The sequence below is a fragment of the Salvelinus alpinus genome, chromosome 11 (genome assembly GCF_045679555.1).
Source record: "Salvelinus alpinus chromosome 11, SLU_Salpinus.1, whole genome shotgun sequence".
Lineage (NCBI taxonomy): Eukaryota > Metazoa > Chordata > Actinopteri > Salmoniformes > Salmonidae > Salvelinus > Salvelinus alpinus.
The window spans coordinates 57,150,517-57,171,822 of NC_092096.1; the positions used below are offsets into that span (position 1 = coordinate 57,150,517).

Here is a 21,306-nt window from a genome sequence, read left to right on the forward strand (position 1 = left end):
ACAACCACATATCATTAATCTTAAAGTAGCTAGGTAAGACAACCACATATCATTAATCTTAAAGTAGCTAGGTAAGACAACCACACATCATTAATCTTAAGGTAGCTAGGTAAGACAACCACATATCATTAATCTTAAAGTAGCTAGGTAAGACAACCACATATCATTAATCTTAAAGTAGCTAGGTAAGACAACCACACATCATTAATCTTAAGGTAGCTAGGTAAGACAACCACACATCATTAATCTTAAGGTAGCTAGGTAAGACAACCACATATCATTAATCTTAAAGTAGCTAGGTAAGACAACCTTATATCATTAATCTTAAGGTAGCTAGGTAAGACAACCACACATCATTAATCTTAAAGTAGCTAGGTAAGACAACCACATATCATTAATCTTAAAGTAGCTAGGTAAGACAACCACATATCATTAATCTTAAAGTAGCTAGGTAAGACAACCACATATCATTAATCTTAAGGTAGCTAGGTAAGACAACCACATATCATTAATCTTAAAGTAGCTAGGTAAGACAACCACATATCATTAATCTTAAAGTAGCTAGGTAAGACAACCACATATCATTAATCTTAAAGTAGCTAGGTAAGACAACCACATATCAATAATCTTAAAGTAGCTAGGTAAGACAACCACATATCATTAATCTTAAGGTAGCTAGGTAAGACGACCACATATCATTATTCTTAAGGTAGCTAGGTAAGACAACCACATATCGCAGTCATTTTAAGCAAACCTTTCCTCGATGGAGCAGCTTTCAGCAAAGTCAGGACTAGTAAGAAAGGAGAAGTGCACAAGAAGGGCAAGAACATGGTAAGCTGTTTAAAATGTTTTAAGCCTGACATGAACATTCAATGGTTATTAAGACATTAATAATGGTATAACATTTCTCTCCAAAAGACACATCTGAAGTATACAGTACATTCAACACACAGTATGGTTGCTATAGATTGGAGGGGTATTATATGTATGGCCCTCTTTCTTGGACGTCACTATTCGGCCATGATAGCAGAATTATGGAATTCTTTTTCAAACAATAAATGCAAACAGTACGCCCTATGTTAACCGTCACACAAGATAAGAAACAAAAAGTTAAAGCACTTGCTCAACATTTCTGATGAAATTGCACTTCTTGCTTGGCCATCTAGTTACCACTCTCTTTTCTGGGTCCTAAGCCATGTGAAGCTGTTGGGTGACCACGTGAACCTGCTGGATGCCTGATGTGGTCCGCGTCTTAACCTCACGAGCCATCTGGCACCAGGCACAGACGTAGCAGCAACACACCAACCCGACGTCCACACAGGTCGAACCCTGAGAGGGGGAAGAAAGAAGGAAAGATGGATAGAAAATGAAAGAAGAGGACAAGAACATGCCAAGAGGACAGAGTTAAAAGGAGGATAAGGATAGAGGTGGAGAGAAGAATAGGGCGTGTAGAAAAGTTCAGGGAAGAAGGAGAGAGATACGGTTGTAGTTAATACCATATTTAGCGTTATATTTAAAGGGGAATCAAGGCACTGACAACACTAAGAACAACAACATTTCCAAGCACACCAATGATATTTCTTAACGTCTCAAACGTCTGATAGTTTCCAACACCATTTCCCCTCAGAAGGGTAAATAAGAGGTGCTGTGGGTACCACCCCCACCTGCCCCTGCACCCTCTGTCCACACCCACCTCCCCTCCCCGCTTCCCCACCTCCATCTACGCTCTTTCCCAACCCATCCCACCCACCCACCCCGCCCTACCCTCTCCCAGGGCTCGTACTGTACCTGGATGCCATAGCGCTCTCTCATGGAGGAGCGCATGCAGCAGGAGACAGCCATAAAGGCACATGGGTCCAGCAGGGGCATACAGACACACCAGCCGTAGTGGGAGGCCGTCTGACACTGAAAACAGGGGAAGCACCAGGTGGCACAGCAACCTGGGGGGTGGCACAATTCAAGGTCATCATAGTATTATGTAATAAGTACGTAATACTTGATGATTCATATGCAGTGGATTACAACGTGAGGAAACAAACTTTTGTTCCGAGTGAAAATAGAGGTAAAACTATACAAAAAGATATGTAAATAAACTCATTTTCAACACATGCAGTTGAAGTCGGAAGTTTACATACACTTAGGTTGCAGTCATTAAAACTCGTTTTTCAAACACTCCACAAATTTCTTGTTAACAAACTATAGTTTTGGCAAGTCGGTTAGGACATCTACTTTGTGCATGACACAAGTTATTTTTCCAACAATTGTTTACAGACAGATTATTTCACTTATAACTCACTGTATCACAATTCCAGTGGGTCAGAAGATTACATACACTAAGTTGACTGTGCCATTAAACAGCTTGGAAAATTCCAGAAAATTGTGTCATGGCTTTAGAAGCTTCTGATAGGCTAATTGACATCATTTGAGTCAATTGGAGGTGTACCTGTGGATGTATTTCAAGGCACACCTTCAAACTCGGTGCCTCTTTGCTTGATATCATGGGAAAATCAACAGAAATCAGCCAAGTCCTCAGATTTTATTTTTTTTAGACCTCCACAAGTCTGGTTCACCTTAGGAGCAATTTCCAAACGCCTGAAGGTACCACGTTCATCTGTACAGTATAAACACCATGGGATCACGCAGCCGTCATCCCAATCATGATGGAGACTCGTTCTGTCCCCTAGAGATTAATGTACTTTGGTGCGAAAAGTGCAAATCAATCTCAGAACAACAGCAAAGGACCTTGTGAGGACGCTGGAGGAAACAGGTACAAAAGTATCTATATCCACAGTAAAATGAGTCCTATATCGACAAAACCTGAAAGGCCGCTCAGCAAGGAAGAAGACACTGCTCCAAAACTGCCATAAAAAAGCCAGACTACGGTTTGCAACTGCACATGGGGACAAAGATTGTACTTTTTGGAGAAATGTCCTCCAATCTGATAAAACAAAAATAGAACTGTTTGGCCATAATGACCATCGTTATGGTTGGAGGAAAAAGGGGGATGCTTGCAAGCCAAAGAACACCATCCCAACCGTGAAGCATGGGGGTGGCAGCATCATGTTGTGGGGGTGCTTTGCTGCAGGAGGGACTGGTGCACTTCACAAAATAGATGGCATCATGAGGCAGGAAAATTATTTGGATATATTGAAGCAACATTTCAAGACATCAGTCAGGAAGTTAAAGCTTGGTTGCAAATGGGTCTTCCAAATGGACAATGACCCCAAGCATACTTCCAAAGTTGTGGCAAAATGTCATAAGGACAACAAAGTCAAGGTATTGGAGTGGCCATCACAAAGCCCTGACCTCAATCCTATAGAAAATGTGTGGGCAGAACTGAAAAAGCGTGTTCGAGCAAGGAGGCCTACAAACCTGACTCAGCTACACCAGCTCTGTCAGGAGGAATGGGCCAAAAGTCACCCAATTTATTGTGGGGAGCTTGTGGAAGGCTACCCGAAACGTTTGACCCAAGTTAAACATTTTGAAGGCAATGCTACCAAATACTAATTGAGTATATACAAACTTCTGACCCTGTCACGCCCTGACCATAGTTTGCTTTGTATGTTCCTGTTACTGTGTTTCTGTGTTCTGTGTTCACGTTACAGGACTGTTTCGTCTTCGTTCATTTTGTCGGTTTATTGTTTTTGTTCGTTGTTTAAAGTATTCTATTAAAATGGATAATCATCACGCTGCATTTTGGTCCTCCTCTCTTTCGCCCGACGAAGAACGTTACAGAATCACCCACCACCAAAGGACCAAGCAGCGTGGTAACGGGCAGCAGCAGCAGCAGCAGCAGCAGCCGAAATCGCAGTACTCCTGGACCTGGGAGGAGATTCTGGACGGCAAGGGACCCTGGGCACAGGCTGGAGAATATCGCCGCCCTCGTGAAGAGCTGGAGGCAGCTAAAGCCGAGAGGCGGTGGTATGAGGAGGCAGCACGAAAGCGCGGCTGGAAGCCAGAGAGGCAGCCCCGAAAATGTATTGGGGGGGGGGGGGGGGGCACACGGGGAGTGTGGCTAAGTCAGGTAGGAGACCTGAGCCAACTTCCCGTGCTTACCGTGGAGAGAGATGGTCCGGGCAGGCACCGTGTTATGCGGAGATACGCACGGTGTTTCCAGTACGTGTGCATAGCCCGGTGCGGTACATAGCAGCGCCTCGTATCGGCCGGGCATCGAGCCAGGTGCCATGAAGCCGGCTCTACTCATCTGGTCTCCAGTGCGTCTCCTCGGGCCGGGGTACATGGTACCAGCCCTATGCACGGTGTCCCCGGTTCGCCAGCACAGCCCAGTGCGGCCTATTCCACCTCGCCGCACTGGCATGGCTACGGGGAGCATTCAGCCAGGTAGGGTTGGGCAGGCTCGGTGCTCGAGACCTGCAGTGCGCCTCCACGGTCCGGTCTATCCGGTGTCTCCTCCACGTACCAGGCCTCCAGTTCCAGCACCAGCCACAAGACCCACAGTGCGCCTCCAGGGTCCAGTATGCCCTGTTCCTCCTCCCCGCACTCGCCCTGAGGTGCGTGTTCCCAGCCCGGTACCACCAGTTCCGGCACCACGCACCAGGCCTACAGTGCGCCTCGGCTGTCCTGAGCCGCCAGAGGCGCCCCTCAGTCCAGAGGCGCCCCTCAGTCCCCTTGGGGGGGGGGGGGGGGGGTCGGGGGGGGCTACTGTCACGCCCTGACCATAGTTTGCTTTATATGTTCCTGTTACTGTGTTTCTGTGTTCACGTTACGGGACTGTTTCGTCTTCGTTCATTTTGTTGGTTTATTGTTTTTGTTTGTTGTTTAAAGTATTCTATTAAAATGAATAATCATCACGCAGCATTTTGGTCCTCCTCTCTTTCGCCCGACGAAGAACGTTAAAGACCCACTGAGAATGTGATGGATGAAAGAAATAAAAGCTGAAATAAATCATTCTCTCTACTATTATTCTCTACCCAATTTCATATTCTTAAAATAAAGTGGTGATCCTAACTAACCTAAGACAGGGAATTTGTACTAGGATTAAATGTCAGGAATTGTGAAAAACTGAGTTGAAATGTATTTGGCTAAGGTGTATTTAAACTTCCGACATCAACTGTATATATTACCTCATCTCAATTCCTTCTCTCGTTTCTCCCACTTCCTCCCACTTAGCCTCTCCCTCTTTCCCTCAGTCCCATCAGTCCCAACCATACCCCCACTAAGTGCTGGGTATGGTTGAGACAGAGTGAGTCAGATCTCAACTCTCCCTCTTTTCTTCACTCTCCAGCTCTCTAGAGAGCTCTCAACAACTACAGATCAATAACGGAAAACCATCAACCATCAACCGAACAGTGGTGGGAAAAGTTTTTAAAAATCATACTTGTGAAGTAAAGATACCTAAATAGAAAATGATTCAAGTAAAAGTGAGTCACCCAGTAAAAAAAACCGATTTGGTTTTAAATATACTTAATTATCAAAAGCAAACTCAGCAAAAAAAGAAACATCCCTTTTTCAGGACCCTGTCTTTCAAAGATAATTTGTAAAAATCCAAATAACTTCACAGATCTTCATTGTAAAGGGTTTAAACACTGTTTCCCATGCTTTCCCATGCAAAAATGTATGAACATGCACCTGTGGAACGGTCGTTAAGACACTAACAGCTTACAGACGGTAGGAAATTAAGGTCACCGTTATGAAAACGTAGGACACTAAAGAGTCCTTTCTACTGACTCTGAAAAACACCAGAAGAACGTGCGTGAACGTGCCTTAGGCATGCTGCAAGGAGGCATGAGGACTGCAGATGTGGCCAGGGCAATACATTGCAATGTCTGTACTGTGAGACGCCTAAGACAGCACTACAGGGAGACAGGACGGACAGCTGATCATCCTCGCAGTGGCAGACCACGTATAACAACACCTGCACAGGATCGGTACATCCGAACATCACACCTGCGGGACAGGTACAGGATGGCAATGACAACTGCCTGAGTTACACCAGGAATGCACAATCCCTCCATCAGTGCTCAGACTGTCCGCAATAGGCTGAGAGAGGCTGGACTGAGGGCTTGTAGGCCTGTTGTAAGGCAGGTCCTCACCAGACCTCACCGGTAACAACGTCGCCTATGGGCACAAACCCACCGTTGCTGGACCAGACAGGACTGGCAAACAGTGCTCTTCACTGACAAGTCGCGGTTTTGTCTCACCAGGGGTGATGCTCGGATTCGCGTTTATCGTCGAAGGAATGAGCGTTACACCGAGGCCTGTACTCTGGAGCAGGATCGATTTGAAGGTGGAGGGTCCGTCATGGTCTGGGGCGGTGTGTCACAGCATCATCGGACTAAGCTTGCTGTCATTGCAGGCAATCTCAACGCTGTGCGTTACAGGGAAGACATCCTCCTCCCTCATGCGGTACCCTTTCTGCAGGCTCATCCTGACATGACCCTCCAGCATGACAATGCCACCAGCCATACTACTCGTTCTGTGCGTGATTTCCTGTCATGTCAGTGTTCTGCCGTGGCCAGCGAAGAGCCCGAATCTCAATCCCATTGAGCACGTCTGGGACCTGTTGGATTGGAGGGTGAGGGCTAGGGCCATTCCCCCCAGAAATGTCCGGGAACTTGCAGGTGCCTTGGTGGAAGAGTGGGGTAACATCTCACAGCAAGAACTGGCAAATCTGGTGCAGTCCATGAGGAAGAGATGCACTGCAGTACTTAATGCAGCTGGTGGCCACACCAGATACTGACTGTTACTTTTGATTTTGATCCCCCCTTTGTTCAGGGACACATTATTCCATTTCTGTTAGGTACATGTCTGTGGAACTTGTTCAGTTTATGTCTCAGTTGATGAATCTTGTTATGTTCATACAAATATTTACACATGTTAAGTTTGCTGAAAATAAACGCAGTTGACAGTGACAGGACGTTTCTTCTTTTGCTGAGTTTAGATGTAATTGCTAAAATATACTTCAGTATAAAGTAAAAAAAAAAAAAACTTTTTCAAGTTAAACATTTTGAAGCTTGGTTGCAAATGGGTCTTCCAAATGGACAATGACCCCAAGCTTACTTACAAAGTTGTGGAAAAATGGCAGAAGGACAACAAAGTCAAGGTATTGGAGTGGCCATCACAAAGCCCCAGAGGTGTGGACTCAAGTCACATGACTTGGACTCGAGTCAGACTCAAGTCACAAATATGATGACTTGCAACTCAACTTGACTTTAACACCAATGACTCGTGACTTGGACTTGGACTTGAGCCTTATGACTCGACCTGACTTGATAACCTCCCCAAGCCCAAATATAAAAAATTATGCTATTAAAAAAAGTGCGCAGTGCATCAACTCTTCATTTAACGGATTACATTTTTACATTTTAGTCATTTAGCAGACGCTCTTATCCAGAGTGACTTATAGTAGAGTGCATACATTTTATTACATTTTACATACTGAGACAAGGATATCCCTGTGTACAAGCCTACATCACCCGATTGCACCCCATAGCGATCCTCGATAGTCGATCACTATTGGGGGGGGGGGGGGGGGGGTTCTTTCTCATGGCTACCCATGTCATTCCATGGAAATATAACGTTTATTTGGAAAGTAATAAATATATAGATATTTTTAAAGCATTCATGATTTGCGTACATGTAATATACTATTACTCTTGTTAAAAAAATGAAATGGTATTACATTTGGTGAAGAGCACATTATGACTTGTTTAGGACTCGAAACTCAAAGTTAAAGACTTGAGACTTGACTTGATGGTCTTGATTTGAGAGTTGACTCGGACTTGCCAGTCTTGACTTGGGACTTGAGTGCTAAGACTTACTTGTGACTTGTAAAACAATGACTTGGTCCCACCTCTGCAAAGCCCTGACCTCAATCCTATAGAAAATGTGAGCAGAACTGAAAAAGCGTGTGCGAGCAAGAAGGCCTACAAACCTGACTCAGTTACACCAGCTCTGTCAGGAGGAATGGGCCAAAATTCACACAACTTATTGTGGGGAGCTTGTGGAAGGCTACCCGAAACGTTTGACCCAAGTTAAACAATTTAAAAGCAATGCTACCAAATACCAATTGAGTGTATGTAAACTTCTGACCCACCGGGAATGTGATGAAAGAAATAGAAGCTGAAATAAATCATTCTCTCTACTATTATTCTGACATTTCACATTCTTAAAATAAAGTGGTGATCCTAACTGACCTAAGACAGGGAATTTTTATTAGGATTAAATGTCAGGAATTGTGAAAAACTGAGTTTAAATGTATTTGGCTAAGGTGTATGTAAACTTCCGACTTCAACTGTATTTTCCAGACGTTGAAGTTAGGTCCAATTTAGGTTCTGAATGAAAGGTGAAAATAAGTCATTTATAGACGTCTATGTTTAGGCCAAATCAAGGCTGGTCCAGATCGGACCAAAAACCAATGTCCATGGATGTGGAAATCAAGGCCGGTCCAGGAACTGCATAAAAAAAGATGTAGCCTACGGTGTTGCCTGAAATTGAATTGTATGAATTCCCATCTATGTGGTAAGTCTACCGTTTGTAAAACCCCAAAAACAACATCCAGACAGGACCAACAAAAATATGTCCCTAAGACATCAGCTCGTGGTCACGTAGGCCCACAGTTTGTAAAACGTGCCATTGCGTTGGCTTTATTAGTCCTGATTCCAGTGACTAATCAATTTGGTCATTTAAGCTCTGAATATCAGCTACACAACTTTAGCAGGAGCCTATTTGCAATGTATTTACACAGCGGGAAATGCAGGAGTATTATGTTTTGCTATGATCAGCTTGTCAAAAATGGACAGATACAAACTTGAAACCACTGATCAATGGGGTGACAATGGGGTGAAACTCCTGGACAACAGTTGTGATTGTCCATTCCATATCGTCCATTTGACTTCTACTTGTCCTGTTTTTAGGATATGTTTGTTAACATGACCTCGTCAATCTGCTGCCGTATCCCGTTTAATGAGCGGGCGGGCAGTGATGTTCATGTAAAATGTCATAATGAAACAAACTCTATCCCTCCCTGTAACCAGTGTTGCCAACTAATTTTCAGGGTAAGTTGCTAGAGGTAGGTTTGCGCCCCCCCTTGGGTTGTGCCGTGGCGGAGATCTTTGTGGGATATACTCGGCCTTGTCTCAGGATGGTAAGTTGGTGGTTGAAGATATCCCTCTAGTGGTGTGGGGGCCGTGCTTTGGCAAAGTGGGTGGGGTTATATCCTGCCTGTTTGGCCCTGTCCGGGGGTATCATCGGGTGGGGCCACAGTGTCTCCTGACCCCTCCTGTCTCAGCATCCAGTATTTATGCTGCAGTAGTTTGTGTCGGGGGGCTAGGGTCAGTCTGTTATATCTGGAGTATTTCTCCTGTCTTATCCGGTGTCCTGTGTGAACTTAAGTATGCTCTCTAATTCTCTCTTTCTTTCTCTCTCTCGGAGGACCTGAGCCCTAGGACCATGCTTCAGGACTAGCTGGCATGATGACTCCTTGCTGTCCCCAGTCCACCTGGCCGTGCTGCTGCTCCAGTTTCAACTGTTCTGCCTGCGGCTATGGAACCCTGACCTGTTCACCGGACGTGCTACCTGTCCCAGACCTGCTGTTTTCAACTCTCTAGAGACAGCAGGAGCGGTATAGATACTCTCAATGATTGGCTATGAAAAGCCAACTGACATTTACTCCTGAGGTACTGACTTGTTGCACCCTCGACAACTACTGTGATTATTATTATTTGACCATGCTGGTCATTTATGAACATTTGAACATCTTGGCCATGTTCTGTTATAATCTCCACCCGGCACAGCCAGAAGAGGACTGGCCACCCCTCATAGCCTGGTTCCGCTCTAGGTTTCTTCCTAGGTTTTGGCCTTTCTATGGAGTTTTTCCTAAATTGTCAACACTCCCTGTAACGCTGTACATTCGTTATCTGGTGTCTGTCTCCCTTTTATTGACATTCCTGGAGCGCAGCCCCCCTTGGTCTCCATGGTTCCTGATGACGTCGACCCCTTAGCTCTGGCTTTGTAATTCTCCAATCGGGTTCTCCTTGACCCTCCACCCCCCCCCCCCCCCCATGGCCCTTCCAGTAAATGTTAGATTCACACAGGAAAACACAGCTCAGACCCCTCCCCGGGTAGGCCTGCAGTTTTCTTTTTTCAATTGAACTGTATAATGAATGTGTAGGCCTACTCTGAATTAATCGAACAAATAATAATAATAGAAATATACATTTCAAAATAAAACATACATCTAGATTTGGTTCTGGGTTTGGAGATGAGCATATTATGGAAGTGACTCGATGTGACTTACATGTGCCCATGTCAGAGCAGCAGTCAAACAGTCCTGTGCTCCATTGCCCTGAGCTCTGGGTGGTGGTTACAGTGGTGATCTGCTGCTGGACAGCCATGGCTACACCACACCACACCCAAGGAGGTAGGGAATGAGGAAAGAAGAGAGAGAGAGGGAAGTAAGACAGGGGAGCGGGAGAAAGGAAGGAAGGAAGGGAGGGGAGGAAGAGAAGAGCTTACATTTAGTGGGGAGAGAGATGTACTGGGCTGATAAGGGCGTTTAAATGCATGAAAGGATGTAGTTAGATATTATACATTTGCATGTTAAATGGTTAACTACTATCTTGAACAATAATAATTTCTAACTTAAATAATGTTTATAGTAATGTATTTATATAAAATACATGTTTAGCATTTCCAAAAATGTTTTGTTGTTGCTGCAAACAGGCTGTGCCTGTATCAAATAATGTCGAACATTCATATTGAATAATACATTCATACGAAAAATAAAAACTGTTGAAAAACAACGTGCTTCTTCATTTATATCGCTTATCTTGTCGAATCTTGAATGTTTTGTAAATAAAATGCAACCAACCAGGAACACTTATTTTCTAAATAACTGTTAAAGTTTATATCCATCTCTAATCCAATAGTTCCGGTTTCTAATGGGAAAAGTATAAACTCATCTCATTCGATTTAAACAAAAAGCCGTTAATAAGTCATGCAATATGAAAGAACGTACTCTTTAATACATTAATATACATTTACGGAATTTGTAGTCTTACCTTTCTTGGTATTCAACTACAGCTTGAGTAGAGAAAGGGTGGACACTGGTTGCAGCAGAGTGAACAACTGTGTGCAGCAGGCTATTCCAAAGAACCGATGATCACATCTATAAGGTCATTGCGGATGTAACGGTGGTCCTCCTCCTCTTCAACCGAAAAGGAGGAGTAGTGATGGAACCAAAGCGCAGCGGGTTGTGAACACATAATTTATTAAACAAAACACGAAAACACGAACTCCACTATAAACTAACAAAACAACAAACGGTGTAGACAGACCTGGACGACGAACTCACATAAACACGAAAACGCACGAACAGGGAAAATAGCCTACACATAAATGACGATGAACAAAACAAACCGAACAGTCCCATATGGTGCGACAAACACTGACACAGGAGACAACCACCCACAACGAACACTGTGAAACAACCTACCTAAATATGACTCTTAATTAGAGGAACGCCAAACACCTGCCTCTAATTAAGAGCCATACCAGGCAACCCTAAACCAACATAGAAACAGACAACATAGAATGCCCACCCAAACTCACGTCCTGACCAACTAACACTTACAACAAACTAACAGAAATAGGTCAGGAACGTGACAGCGGAAAGCTGGAAAATCGGTTCCTATTATAAAAGTTGGCATAGGTTACACTTTTGTCTCTGCCTAAATCCACCATATTGTAGCAAAAAACCTTTCGGAGTACTTTAATTATTGTGTGTCCAGTGACATTTTGGTGGATATCAGGACGATAGTATTTGGATATAATACATACTCATATTATAATTGTTAGGGTCCTCCTCTTTATAGTCAGGACAAACATATTTTCACGAGTAATATTTTCAAAATCAATAAATCATAGCACGTTTTTGGGTTCATTTGACCTGATAAAGTAAAATCATGTTGAAAAAGTATGGTAAAAGTACAATTTATAGTCATAAAACATACATTGAAAATGATAGTGTTGCTGCTTCCTGATTTTTTATTTTATTGTTGGTTATGTATCAAAATACCGCTTTCAGGTATCCACATTCATAATCAATATCCTGCAATAAGTCCTTGATATTTTGAAGACCAATACATAACAGTTACTCGCTACACACACGTCACACTTGTGTTCTGATTACTTGTATTTTTCTAAATTAGTACCTTATAAAATACACACGCACCAATATTTACCAAATGGTCACTCAAGCCTGGAATTGATTAGCTTGTTCTACTGTAATCAATAGGGTGCGCAAATTAATCAGTCACATCAAAATTGTATATCAATCAATGGAACTGGGACCGTTTGCGCTCTTCTGACAGACAAATCTCAATTATATACTACATATATCTGTCGATAGATGACAACTTGTCGTAGCCATTTATCAATGTAGAGTGCATTCAATTCAAGAATTATGGAGTCTATTGTGTTCTTGGGAACCTTCAATGCTGCAGACATTTTTTTGGTACCCTTCCCCACATCTGTGCCTCGACACAATCCTGTCTCGGAGCTCTACGGACAATTCCTTCGACCTGGCTTGGTTTTTGCTCTGACATGCACTGTCAACTGTGGGACCTTATGTAGCAGGTGTGTGCCCTTCCAAATAATGTCCAATCAATTTAATTTACCACAGGTGGACTCCATTCAAGTTGTAGAAACATCTCAAGGATCATCAATGAAAACAGGATGTACCTGAGCTCAATTTCGAGTCTCAAAGAAAAGGGTCTGAATACTTATTTCAGTTTTTTAAACTGTTTTCGTTTTTTTCGTTATGGGGTATAGTGTGTAGTGGGGACAATTAGAAAATATTTTTTGAATCCATTTTAGAATAACGCTATAATGTAACAAAATGTGCAAAAAGTCAAGGGGTCTGAATACTTTCCGAATGCACTGTCTAATATGTGGTCGTAATTCTGCTAAAACTGCACTAGATGGCAACGTCCCAACTGTTTTAGGATCGTGCTTAAAAGAGCCTTGCACGCCACTTAACGTCACACATGTTCTTCCCCTGTTAATCCTAATTTGAATTGAATTTAAAAAGTGATTGTATCGAATTTATTGTATTGGAATATTTGTTATGTTTATTGATAAAGTAAATTATGTATGTGGTAACATACAGGGCCTGTACCCCTCCGAGTAAAAGTCCTATCCTGTATCAGAGCAGCACATGTTGATGGAGAAATGTTATTGTTTAGCATGAGTTTTGGTTATTTAGATACCCAAAAGCATAGTCTCCAGTTGAAGATGGGAAAAGTACTATATTGAAATGTGGCCATTAGGCACTGTGCACACTCGCTCACTTTGTGTTAGACAAACAGCCAGACAGAGAAAGAGGACGGGGGGGGGGGGGGGTGAGAAAGAGAGAGAATTCTCTCACTCAGACTAGACCATTGCATTGAATGTCTTGGACGTACTCAGATTGATGAGATGATCACTCAATTTTTACACGTGTTAGAAACTATGAGAAGAAAGAGGCCACGATGAAAAAATCCAATACCCAAAATACAGCACCAAAAGAGGGATAATGTCGATACCAAACGGGACTGGAGAGACGGGCGTAAAGGACTACACCTATGTACGGGTTTGTGCGTCGACCGTCTCCTTCATAATATTGGCGTTCTTCAACATCGTCATTAACTGGACTATAGTGCGCGAGGAGCGACTTCGGGGCCATGCGCGCTTTGTGTTAGTTTTTCACCTGTTGATGTCAGCTCTGGTGTACTTTGGCATGTGCTCTGTTTTCTACCTCCAGATTTACCTCGGCGCCAGGCTGGTGGCATCCATCTGTGTGGCCATGGTAACTGTCCTAATCACCAGCGCGTCCAATATACTCCTGACTCTCACTGCTATGGCGCTGGACCGTTATTTTGCTGTCTGTCACCCTATGAAGTACAGTTCTGTCTGGCATTGGCCCTGGTTAGTTGGACTACTGACGTGGGGGCTCGCGCTGGTTATTCCCCTCACTCTGCTCCCCAAGACGGAGCTGGACGCCACTGGTCCAAATGGGGAATGTGGACGGGAACAGTTGAAGAAAGGTGAAGTGAAAAAAATCTTGCTGATATCTGTGTGTACGATACTGATTCTGTACAGTTATGTAAGGATACTGTTTGAGGGGCGAAGGTTGGGAGTGATAAATCGACGCAATAGTGTCGGATGCAAGACCATCGCCCTGCACTTTACTCAACTCGCTGTGTACATCCTCCCCAACTTTGTGCTAATAGTTATCCAGAAACAAGAACACCTTCAGCCGGGGACCAAAGAACTGTCAGCGGTGGTTAGCTTTGCCTTCTTTAGTTTGGCGCAGTGCATAGCACCAATCGTCTACGGTTTGCGTAAAGAGGAACTCTTGGAGCAGGTGCATCGCCGGTTCCCTTGTTGTTCCCGCCAACTGAAAAGCGTTCTCGAGTGGACCGTGCGTGCCACGACGCCTCGTCTGCATCCACAGCCACGGTATGTGTTGAAATATTTGTGGTTAAGATAAATGCCAAAATGTGTTACTCACTTTATGCACACTCATTTGTCGAGCCCAGTGACTTGGAGAATGATGAATGGATGAATACTGAAAGACAATAGGCATGACTAAATACTCACTTGTGTAGACCAACCAGAAACAGTACGGATTATTCACAAAACCTTATGATTTTATACTGTATATTCTCTGACAAAGTTAAGAAAGTTGATAGCTATCATTTGCTGTGTTTCCTGCTTCCCCTTTTTGTACTTCAGTTTTGGAAAATGTGGGATGTGAGACTACAGACAAAGCTATTCTTACCATAGTTGAAAAAAATGAAACAATAATGTCTCTGACAAACATCACATGGCTTCGGAGACATCTTGTTTTACTCAGATGCATGTTTGGCTTATTTTCCACAGGGAAAGAACATTGACATCCCAGACACTCATCTCACTGGAGCCTCCACAGACACCAGTATAAGGGAAGAGGGAGCCCTCACTACTAACTCAACTACTCCTGTAACAGACCCATCAGTATGTCTCCAGTGCTCCATAGGCTGGGCTAAAGACGTTTTGTACCAGACTGATACTGCCACCCGAATGCCATGGAGACGCTGGTGGAATGGAGGGTGTAGCAACTAGACATCACAACACATTTGGGAGCATATTGTATATCCATACAGTGTGGATTCACCCTCTTTTGTTGATTCATTCATACAGTACTTGAATATCCAGCATCTGCACAAAGCTGTGAAAGTGCTTCTGTTCTACCCAGGATGTAGTGACTTTATAGGAATGGGTATCACTGTGAACATACCGGCCCCAGACCTGTATTATGTTAACTGTACAGTGTCAGAGAAGAGTCCAACGAGGATTTGACTAATTTGACCGAAAATATACAGTACAAAACAGTGGCACAGCCAGAGATTTGTTGATGGGTGGGCCAAAAATATACACTACCGTTCAAAAGTGTGGGGTCACTTAGAAATGTCCTTGTTTTTGAAAGAAAAGCACATTTTTATGTCCATTAAAATAACCTGCAAAACACCAGTCTCAACGTCAACAGCGAAGTGGTGACTCTGAGATGCTGGCCTAGGCAGAGTTGCAAAGAAAAAGACATATCTCAGACTGGCCAATAAGAAGAAAAGATTAAGATGGGCAAAAGAACACAGACACTGGACAGAGGAACTCTGCCTAGAAGGCCAGCATCCCGGAGTCGCCTCTTCACTGTTGACTTTGAGACTGGTGTTTTGTGGGTACTATTTAATGAAGCTGCCAGTTGAGGACTTGTGAGGCATCTGTTTCTCAAACTAGACACTCTAATGTACTTGTCCTGTTGCTCAGTTGTGCACCGGGGCCTCTCAATCCTCTTTCTATTCTTGTTAGAGACAGTTTGCGCTGTTCTGTGAAGGGAGTAATACACAGCGTTGTGTTGCTAGCTAACACAACATAGTTAGCTAACACAACGTGCCATTGGAACACAGGAGTGATGGTTGCTGATAATGGGCCTCTGTACTCCTATGTAGATATTCCATAACAAATCTGCCATTTCCAGCTACAATAGTCATTTACAATGTCATTAACATTAACAATGTCTACACTTTATTTCTGATGAATTTGATGTTATTTTAATGGACAAAAAATTTGCTTTTCTTTCAAATACAAGGACATTTCTAAGTGACCCCAAACCTTTGAACAGTAGTGTATATATTTTTCCTACAATAGAGGAAAATGTATAGTTTTATAGCTCATTTCATTCTATTCTACACATTTTGCCATGAGGCTGAGAGAAAATTTAGCATTTTTAAAGCTAATTGAAGCAAAAAAAAAAAAATAGGTGTGTTGATTGTATTAAAGGCACTGGATTATGAGCTGTCTGGTGTGCTAAATGAACAAATGAAATAGATCGTGACATGGTGTATATATAGCCATAGAAGCACAGTGACATTATGCCTCAATGCAATCATTTTCGTGGCTTATTGGGGGTGTGGCTTTCAGTTAGTTCTTTTTGGCAACCCATCCCGTGAGAGTGAATGTCATTCCAGTGAATCTGTTGTTATATTTCATCAAATCTGACTAACCCAGTGCACTGCTTGCTATGAATTTTATCGTATGGTGTTTGCACGTTTAGGTAAAAAGACAAATAATGTCTTGTTTGGAAAACAGACAAGTAAAGAGCATTTTTGCGCAATCTCATTGGGTGGGTGTGGCTTCCCTGCGCCTACTCCGCTAGTACAAATCCCCCAGAAGACACCAGAATTGACTGCATGAGCATTGTGCAATTTAGCCTACTATGCAAAAGTTGATTCCTTAATGATAATTGAAGCAGCAATTACTTTATTTGTGAGACAAAGTCAAGACAATACATACTACTTGAAATTAAAAGACTCCAATTAATTCAAGCAGGAGCCAGATTGAACATTATTGTCCATCACCACCATATGGACCCGTGACAGATTTTCAGTAATACAAGAGTTAATACTGTGAACAGCATGTGATCTGGAGCAGTAGCAGCTCTGTGGTTGAGCTCGCTTCACTTCAGTTTGTCAGACTTGGTGCTCACTGTACACTCAGACAAGGGGAAATTCTCAACGGCAAACCGCAAGAGTTCCTCATTACTGGTGCAGCAGATAGCCTACATGAAAAAACAACCAAACTATGATTCGTAGTGCACATTCACAGAGAATGAAGCAGGGGACAATGTTTGACATCGACACATTATCAGTCTTCATACACCACAACTCATTCCTGTAATTGCCTGGTTAGGTTCGGTAAACGAGGATGTTGATGAAGTGAAACTACGATTAAGGTTCAGATGAGTGGACTGGAGGGGTTTCCCTGCTCAGACCCACATTACAAAAGGTTTTAGTCCTGGACTATAAATTGCTTTTAATGAAGACTTGTCTCAACATGTTTTTTTGTTTAGGTTAAGTGTTAGTGTACCTGGCCTTTCTCTCAAACTAACAGAATTATACTGTTATGAATACTTGGGGTACCACCAGGTGACATAAGGCATAGACGAATCGCACGGTTCTGCACTCTGTTCTGGGCAGCCTTCTCCAATTCGTTCCACCCCATGCTGGATCTTTTGTTGTCTTCTTCTAGCTCTCGCCCCCAGGTGTTTCATGGCCGCCCTCTTTTCCGTTTCACATGTGGGGAAACATATAATAAATAACAAAGGGTAACATTTATCAAACAAACAACTTTTAAAGGGCAGTTCAAGTGACTATACTTCAGTTAGACATTGTATTTATTTTGTCAACACATCACAATACCTCCTTTGCCACGTGGTGCAGTGCACTGGCCAAGCTTAGAGACAATAAGCTAGCAGGACAGCTCAGTTTGCAGAAATGTTCCAATGCTACATTCTGGTGCAGACAGACAGAAGACAGAGATTTCCTTCCGAACCTTGAACATTACAGAGGCGTCTACCATCATGTGACTGCTATGAGAACAGGCACTGGCCAAATGTGTGTGTGTGGTTTCAAAAAGACCTGACAATTCTCCAATGACTCAGTTAAAACTATTATCTTCACTTAATATGTATGTAGTACGTACCTGACAACAATACTAAATATTGTTGTTCCTTGCAATCAAAATATGTAAAAAACAGCATTGAAATGGGCACTGTAAGGCTAGCAGACATTCTGGGGGCAGAACGGGGCAAATAAGAGCCATGTAAGAATCCTGCGAGGGCATCAGAAACTATGTAGCAAAATGTCCATAATATCTCGATGTAAATTGAAGTCATTTTGGTAGATTAGACCCTATTACAGTTTATTGAGCTAATATTAATTTTAGCTGAGGAAACGGCTGCACTTTGGTTATAGTAATGGTAGATGTGAAGGAATTACTTTACCAGCACATTTACTCTACAGAAAACATTTCCTGTTTAAGTTATTATGAAAGTCATTTGAATTTCTAGCTAACGTGTAGAACTTTCTCGATATAAAGTCACAAAGAGGTACTGCACAGCATTTTGCGATTTGTTTCCAAGGCAAAGATTTTATAACCTAACGGGTTAAGTTGTTGCATGTACCGTATGAATTAATATGGACTGAAACTAAGCAGGACTAACCAATCACACAAAAAGGTATGAAGATACACATAGAAGCCCAGCTTTCAATACATCAATGTATCTAAACAAAATAGCCTTCCTTTGAAATTATCCATAGAACGGCTATGGGAGGAATGCTTAAAGTCTCTGCGTCTCATTGACTTAAATAATTATATAAACATAATTTAACACATTCAGCTTACTGGCGATGCGGACGGAGCATTTGATAAACAGATCATCTTGCTTGCAGTGTTACATTAAGCTGAACAATCATATATATATCATAGAACGATCGTGTTGACATTACGTACATATGAGCTTTAACATTCATGGTGCATTTAAGAGCTCCAACCTCAAGTTCCAGCATTGGATTACAGATTCGAGACACATTGACAGTACTGTCATTGCTCTGGCCAATTAATAAAAACAAGTATACATTTCTCAGGATGGAATCGGGTGTCATATTCAGTCCCTTGGCACTATATGGAGGATGATATAACTGATATAGAATGCACAGAGCAGAGGTGAAAGTTTCGAGAAGGAGGTCAGAGGTGGAGGTCGGAATGTAAGAGAAACAGAGTGTGGCTGTAGTCAAAGAGAGAGAGGAAAGGGGAGATGGAAAGAGGGAGGGAGAGGCAATAAAGAGAGGAGGGAGAGCTAAGAGCAGGGATGAGAGGGGGCATTTAGAAGCCCAGAGCCGGAGGGGAGACCGCTCCTCCGTTTTCCACCACGACTGTAGAGATGGCCCTCAGGTTCTTGAAGATCTGCTCGGCATTGCGGGAGCTCAGAGTCTTGATGTTCTGCATAATCCTCTCACGGGCCTGACGAGGGGAGGAGAGAAAGGAGAGAGAGTGAAAAGAAGAAGAGGAGAATGTTAAATGAGCACGTTGAGAAGCAGAGAAGGCAAGAGGAGTACTTGTCTTTATCTATAATCAGACAGAACATTGCACCTGCACATCTCAAAATACCAGTTCTCACACAACATATTCTCATGCTGGGCAGAGGGATAGCCCTGACTCAGGGAACATGACACCCTGGGAAAGGAAAGAAGGAAAGGCGATACCTAGTCAGTTGCACAACTGAATGCATTCAATCAAAATGTGTCTTCCACATAAATGTCTCTGAATCAGAGGGGTTGGGTCAAACCAAAGTCCACCAAACACACACACAGTGTGATGATGAACGTGTGAGGTACAGAGACAGAGATTGAGTATGTGTGTAGCAGTGTACTACTTTATACCGAAACAGGACGACCACCATGGCGTACAGGTCAATGGCATTGTCAGCAAGTCTCTTCAGCACAAACTACGCATCTGTACCAACGACAAACAAACAGAGTCTTTACAATCAAACACCCTTCTGATTGACACAATCACACAACAACCATGTTCACCACTGCAGTGGCTTACATACCACAGTATCAACATCCAATCCACTGTCATAGCAGCACCCATCCAGTCACGTGGACGGCACTCTTATTCACTCAACTAGGATCGTCCTGCCGTGTTTGAGGAGCAGCACCTCAACAAGGGCTCCCAACTGCTCACTGGCTTGAACCGTCCACAGAATACAGACAGAACAAAAAAATATTAACAGCAAACTGAGGAACACGTACAGTCAGGCACAAACACACTAATATACTCACCAGTTCTCCACTATGGGTTCCCTGTAGTGTCAGCCCTGTGCCCCAATCTGCCTTCCGACACGTAGAGACAGGGAGAGAGAAGGATGGAGGAACAATGCATGATGTTCGTAAAGTGTGTGTTCGTTAAGTGTGTGTGTGTGTGTGTGTGTGTGACCAACCTCTTGGCCTGCTTGGTGAGTTCTCCAGCCAGCACCCCAGCGTTGCCCAGTGGCTTTTTCAGAGTCTTCTGTAGGCGTTTTGGCTGGATATCAGCATTCTGTACACACACAATTTGTGTTCAATTTGTATAGCTAGATTCACATCTTAAGAGTGATGCTATAAATGGTATGTACAGAGAGTTCAAGTCAGAAAGGAAGAGAACAGAAAATAATATCAAAGCAGGTTACTGCACCTGATACAGTCCACACAGCTCACAGTACAGTAGGGGACTTTACATTCTGACAAATATGTTTCATTAAATCTTTGCTTCCTGGTATTCTACTTAGTAACCTTTGACTCTCTCTGTTAGCCGGAAACTGTTGAGAGCCATGAATCGCCAGAGGATGCCACTAGTTCCCTTGAAGATCCAGAAGATTCTGTGCTCAAGCAAACACACACACACACACACACACACGAACACACACACAAAACAACAAAACATGTCAACATTTCAAGTTGATAAGGAGGTTGAATCTAAGCTAAGACTGACTACTAATATTCTTACTGCGTGAAGCTCAATTTAACAACCTAGACATCTTTATTTATTTTCTGAACTATCCCATGAACAGTGAATGGTTTGGCCAGTTGGATGTAGAACCAACAATATGATGCAACAGAGCCTCCGCTTGCAATGAGTATGTTTTTGTCGCTGACAGTATCACTCTGAGAAGACACAGTGAGCTGAGAGGAAGCAGAAGAGGATTTATCACTGCTCTGAAAATAGACTGAGTGGTACATACTGTAGTGTCTATTGGCTTCGTGTTCACACTGGCCAGATGTACGATGTTATTAGAAACCGTTTACCAGCAACATTAGAGTAATAAAAATACATGTTTAGTGATATGGTCTGATATACCACGGCTGTCAGCCAATCAGCATTCAGGGTCGAACCACCCAGTTTATATTCTACTAATACTAAACTGAGCTGCTGTATTCCTGATTA

At 43.0% G+C, this 21,306-nt stretch overlaps 2 protein-coding genes and 1 long non-coding RNA gene across 5 annotated transcripts; 1 reads left to right on the forward strand and 2 right to left on the reverse strand.

The window, feature by feature from the left end:
- Nucleotides 1–834: 834 nt before the first annotated feature.
- LOC139534537 (cornifelin homolog A-like) lies at nucleotides 835–11,433 on the reverse strand. Its single transcript, XM_071333741.1, has 4 exons — nucleotides 11,022–11,433; nucleotides 10,259–10,357; nucleotides 1,789–1,940; nucleotides 835–1,329 (listed from the first exon to the last, which is right to left on the reverse strand). Exons 2-4 carry the CDS (start codon nucleotides 10,353–10,355, stop codon nucleotides 1,189–1,191), a joined length of 390 nt encoding a protein of 129 aa, XP_071189842.1. The 5' UTR covers nucleotides 10,356–10,357; nucleotides 11,022–11,433; the 3' UTR covers nucleotides 835–1,188.
- A 1,945-nt stretch (nucleotides 11,434–13,378) lies between these two features.
- On the forward strand, nucleotides 13,379–17,360 carry LOC139534538 (olfactory receptor 4E1-like). The gene is made up of 2 exons (XM_071333742.1): nucleotides 13,379–14,460; nucleotides 14,884–17,360. Exons 1-2 carry the CDS (start codon nucleotides 13,535–13,537, stop codon nucleotides 14,942–14,944), a joined length of 987 nt encoding a protein of 328 aa, XP_071189843.1. The 5' UTR covers nucleotides 13,379–13,534; the 3' UTR covers nucleotides 14,945–17,360.
- A 124-nt stretch (nucleotides 17,361–17,484) lies between these two features.
- Nucleotides 17,485–20,826, reverse strand: LOC139534539 (uncharacterized). Of its 3 annotated transcripts, none has more exons than XR_011666966.1 (5): nucleotides 20,324–20,826; nucleotides 20,166–20,212; nucleotides 19,934–20,070; nucleotides 19,761–19,833; nucleotides 17,485–19,341 (listed from the first exon to the last, which is right to left on the reverse strand). It is a non-coding gene; the product is annotated as an uncharacterized lncRNA (long non-coding RNA). The 3 variants fall into 3 exon arrangements; XR_011666965.1 differs by having other exon boundaries at nucleotides 19,471–19,833; XR_011666964.1 differs by having other exon boundaries at nucleotides 17,485–19,833.
- Between the last annotated feature and the right edge of the window lie 480 nt (nucleotides 20,827–21,306).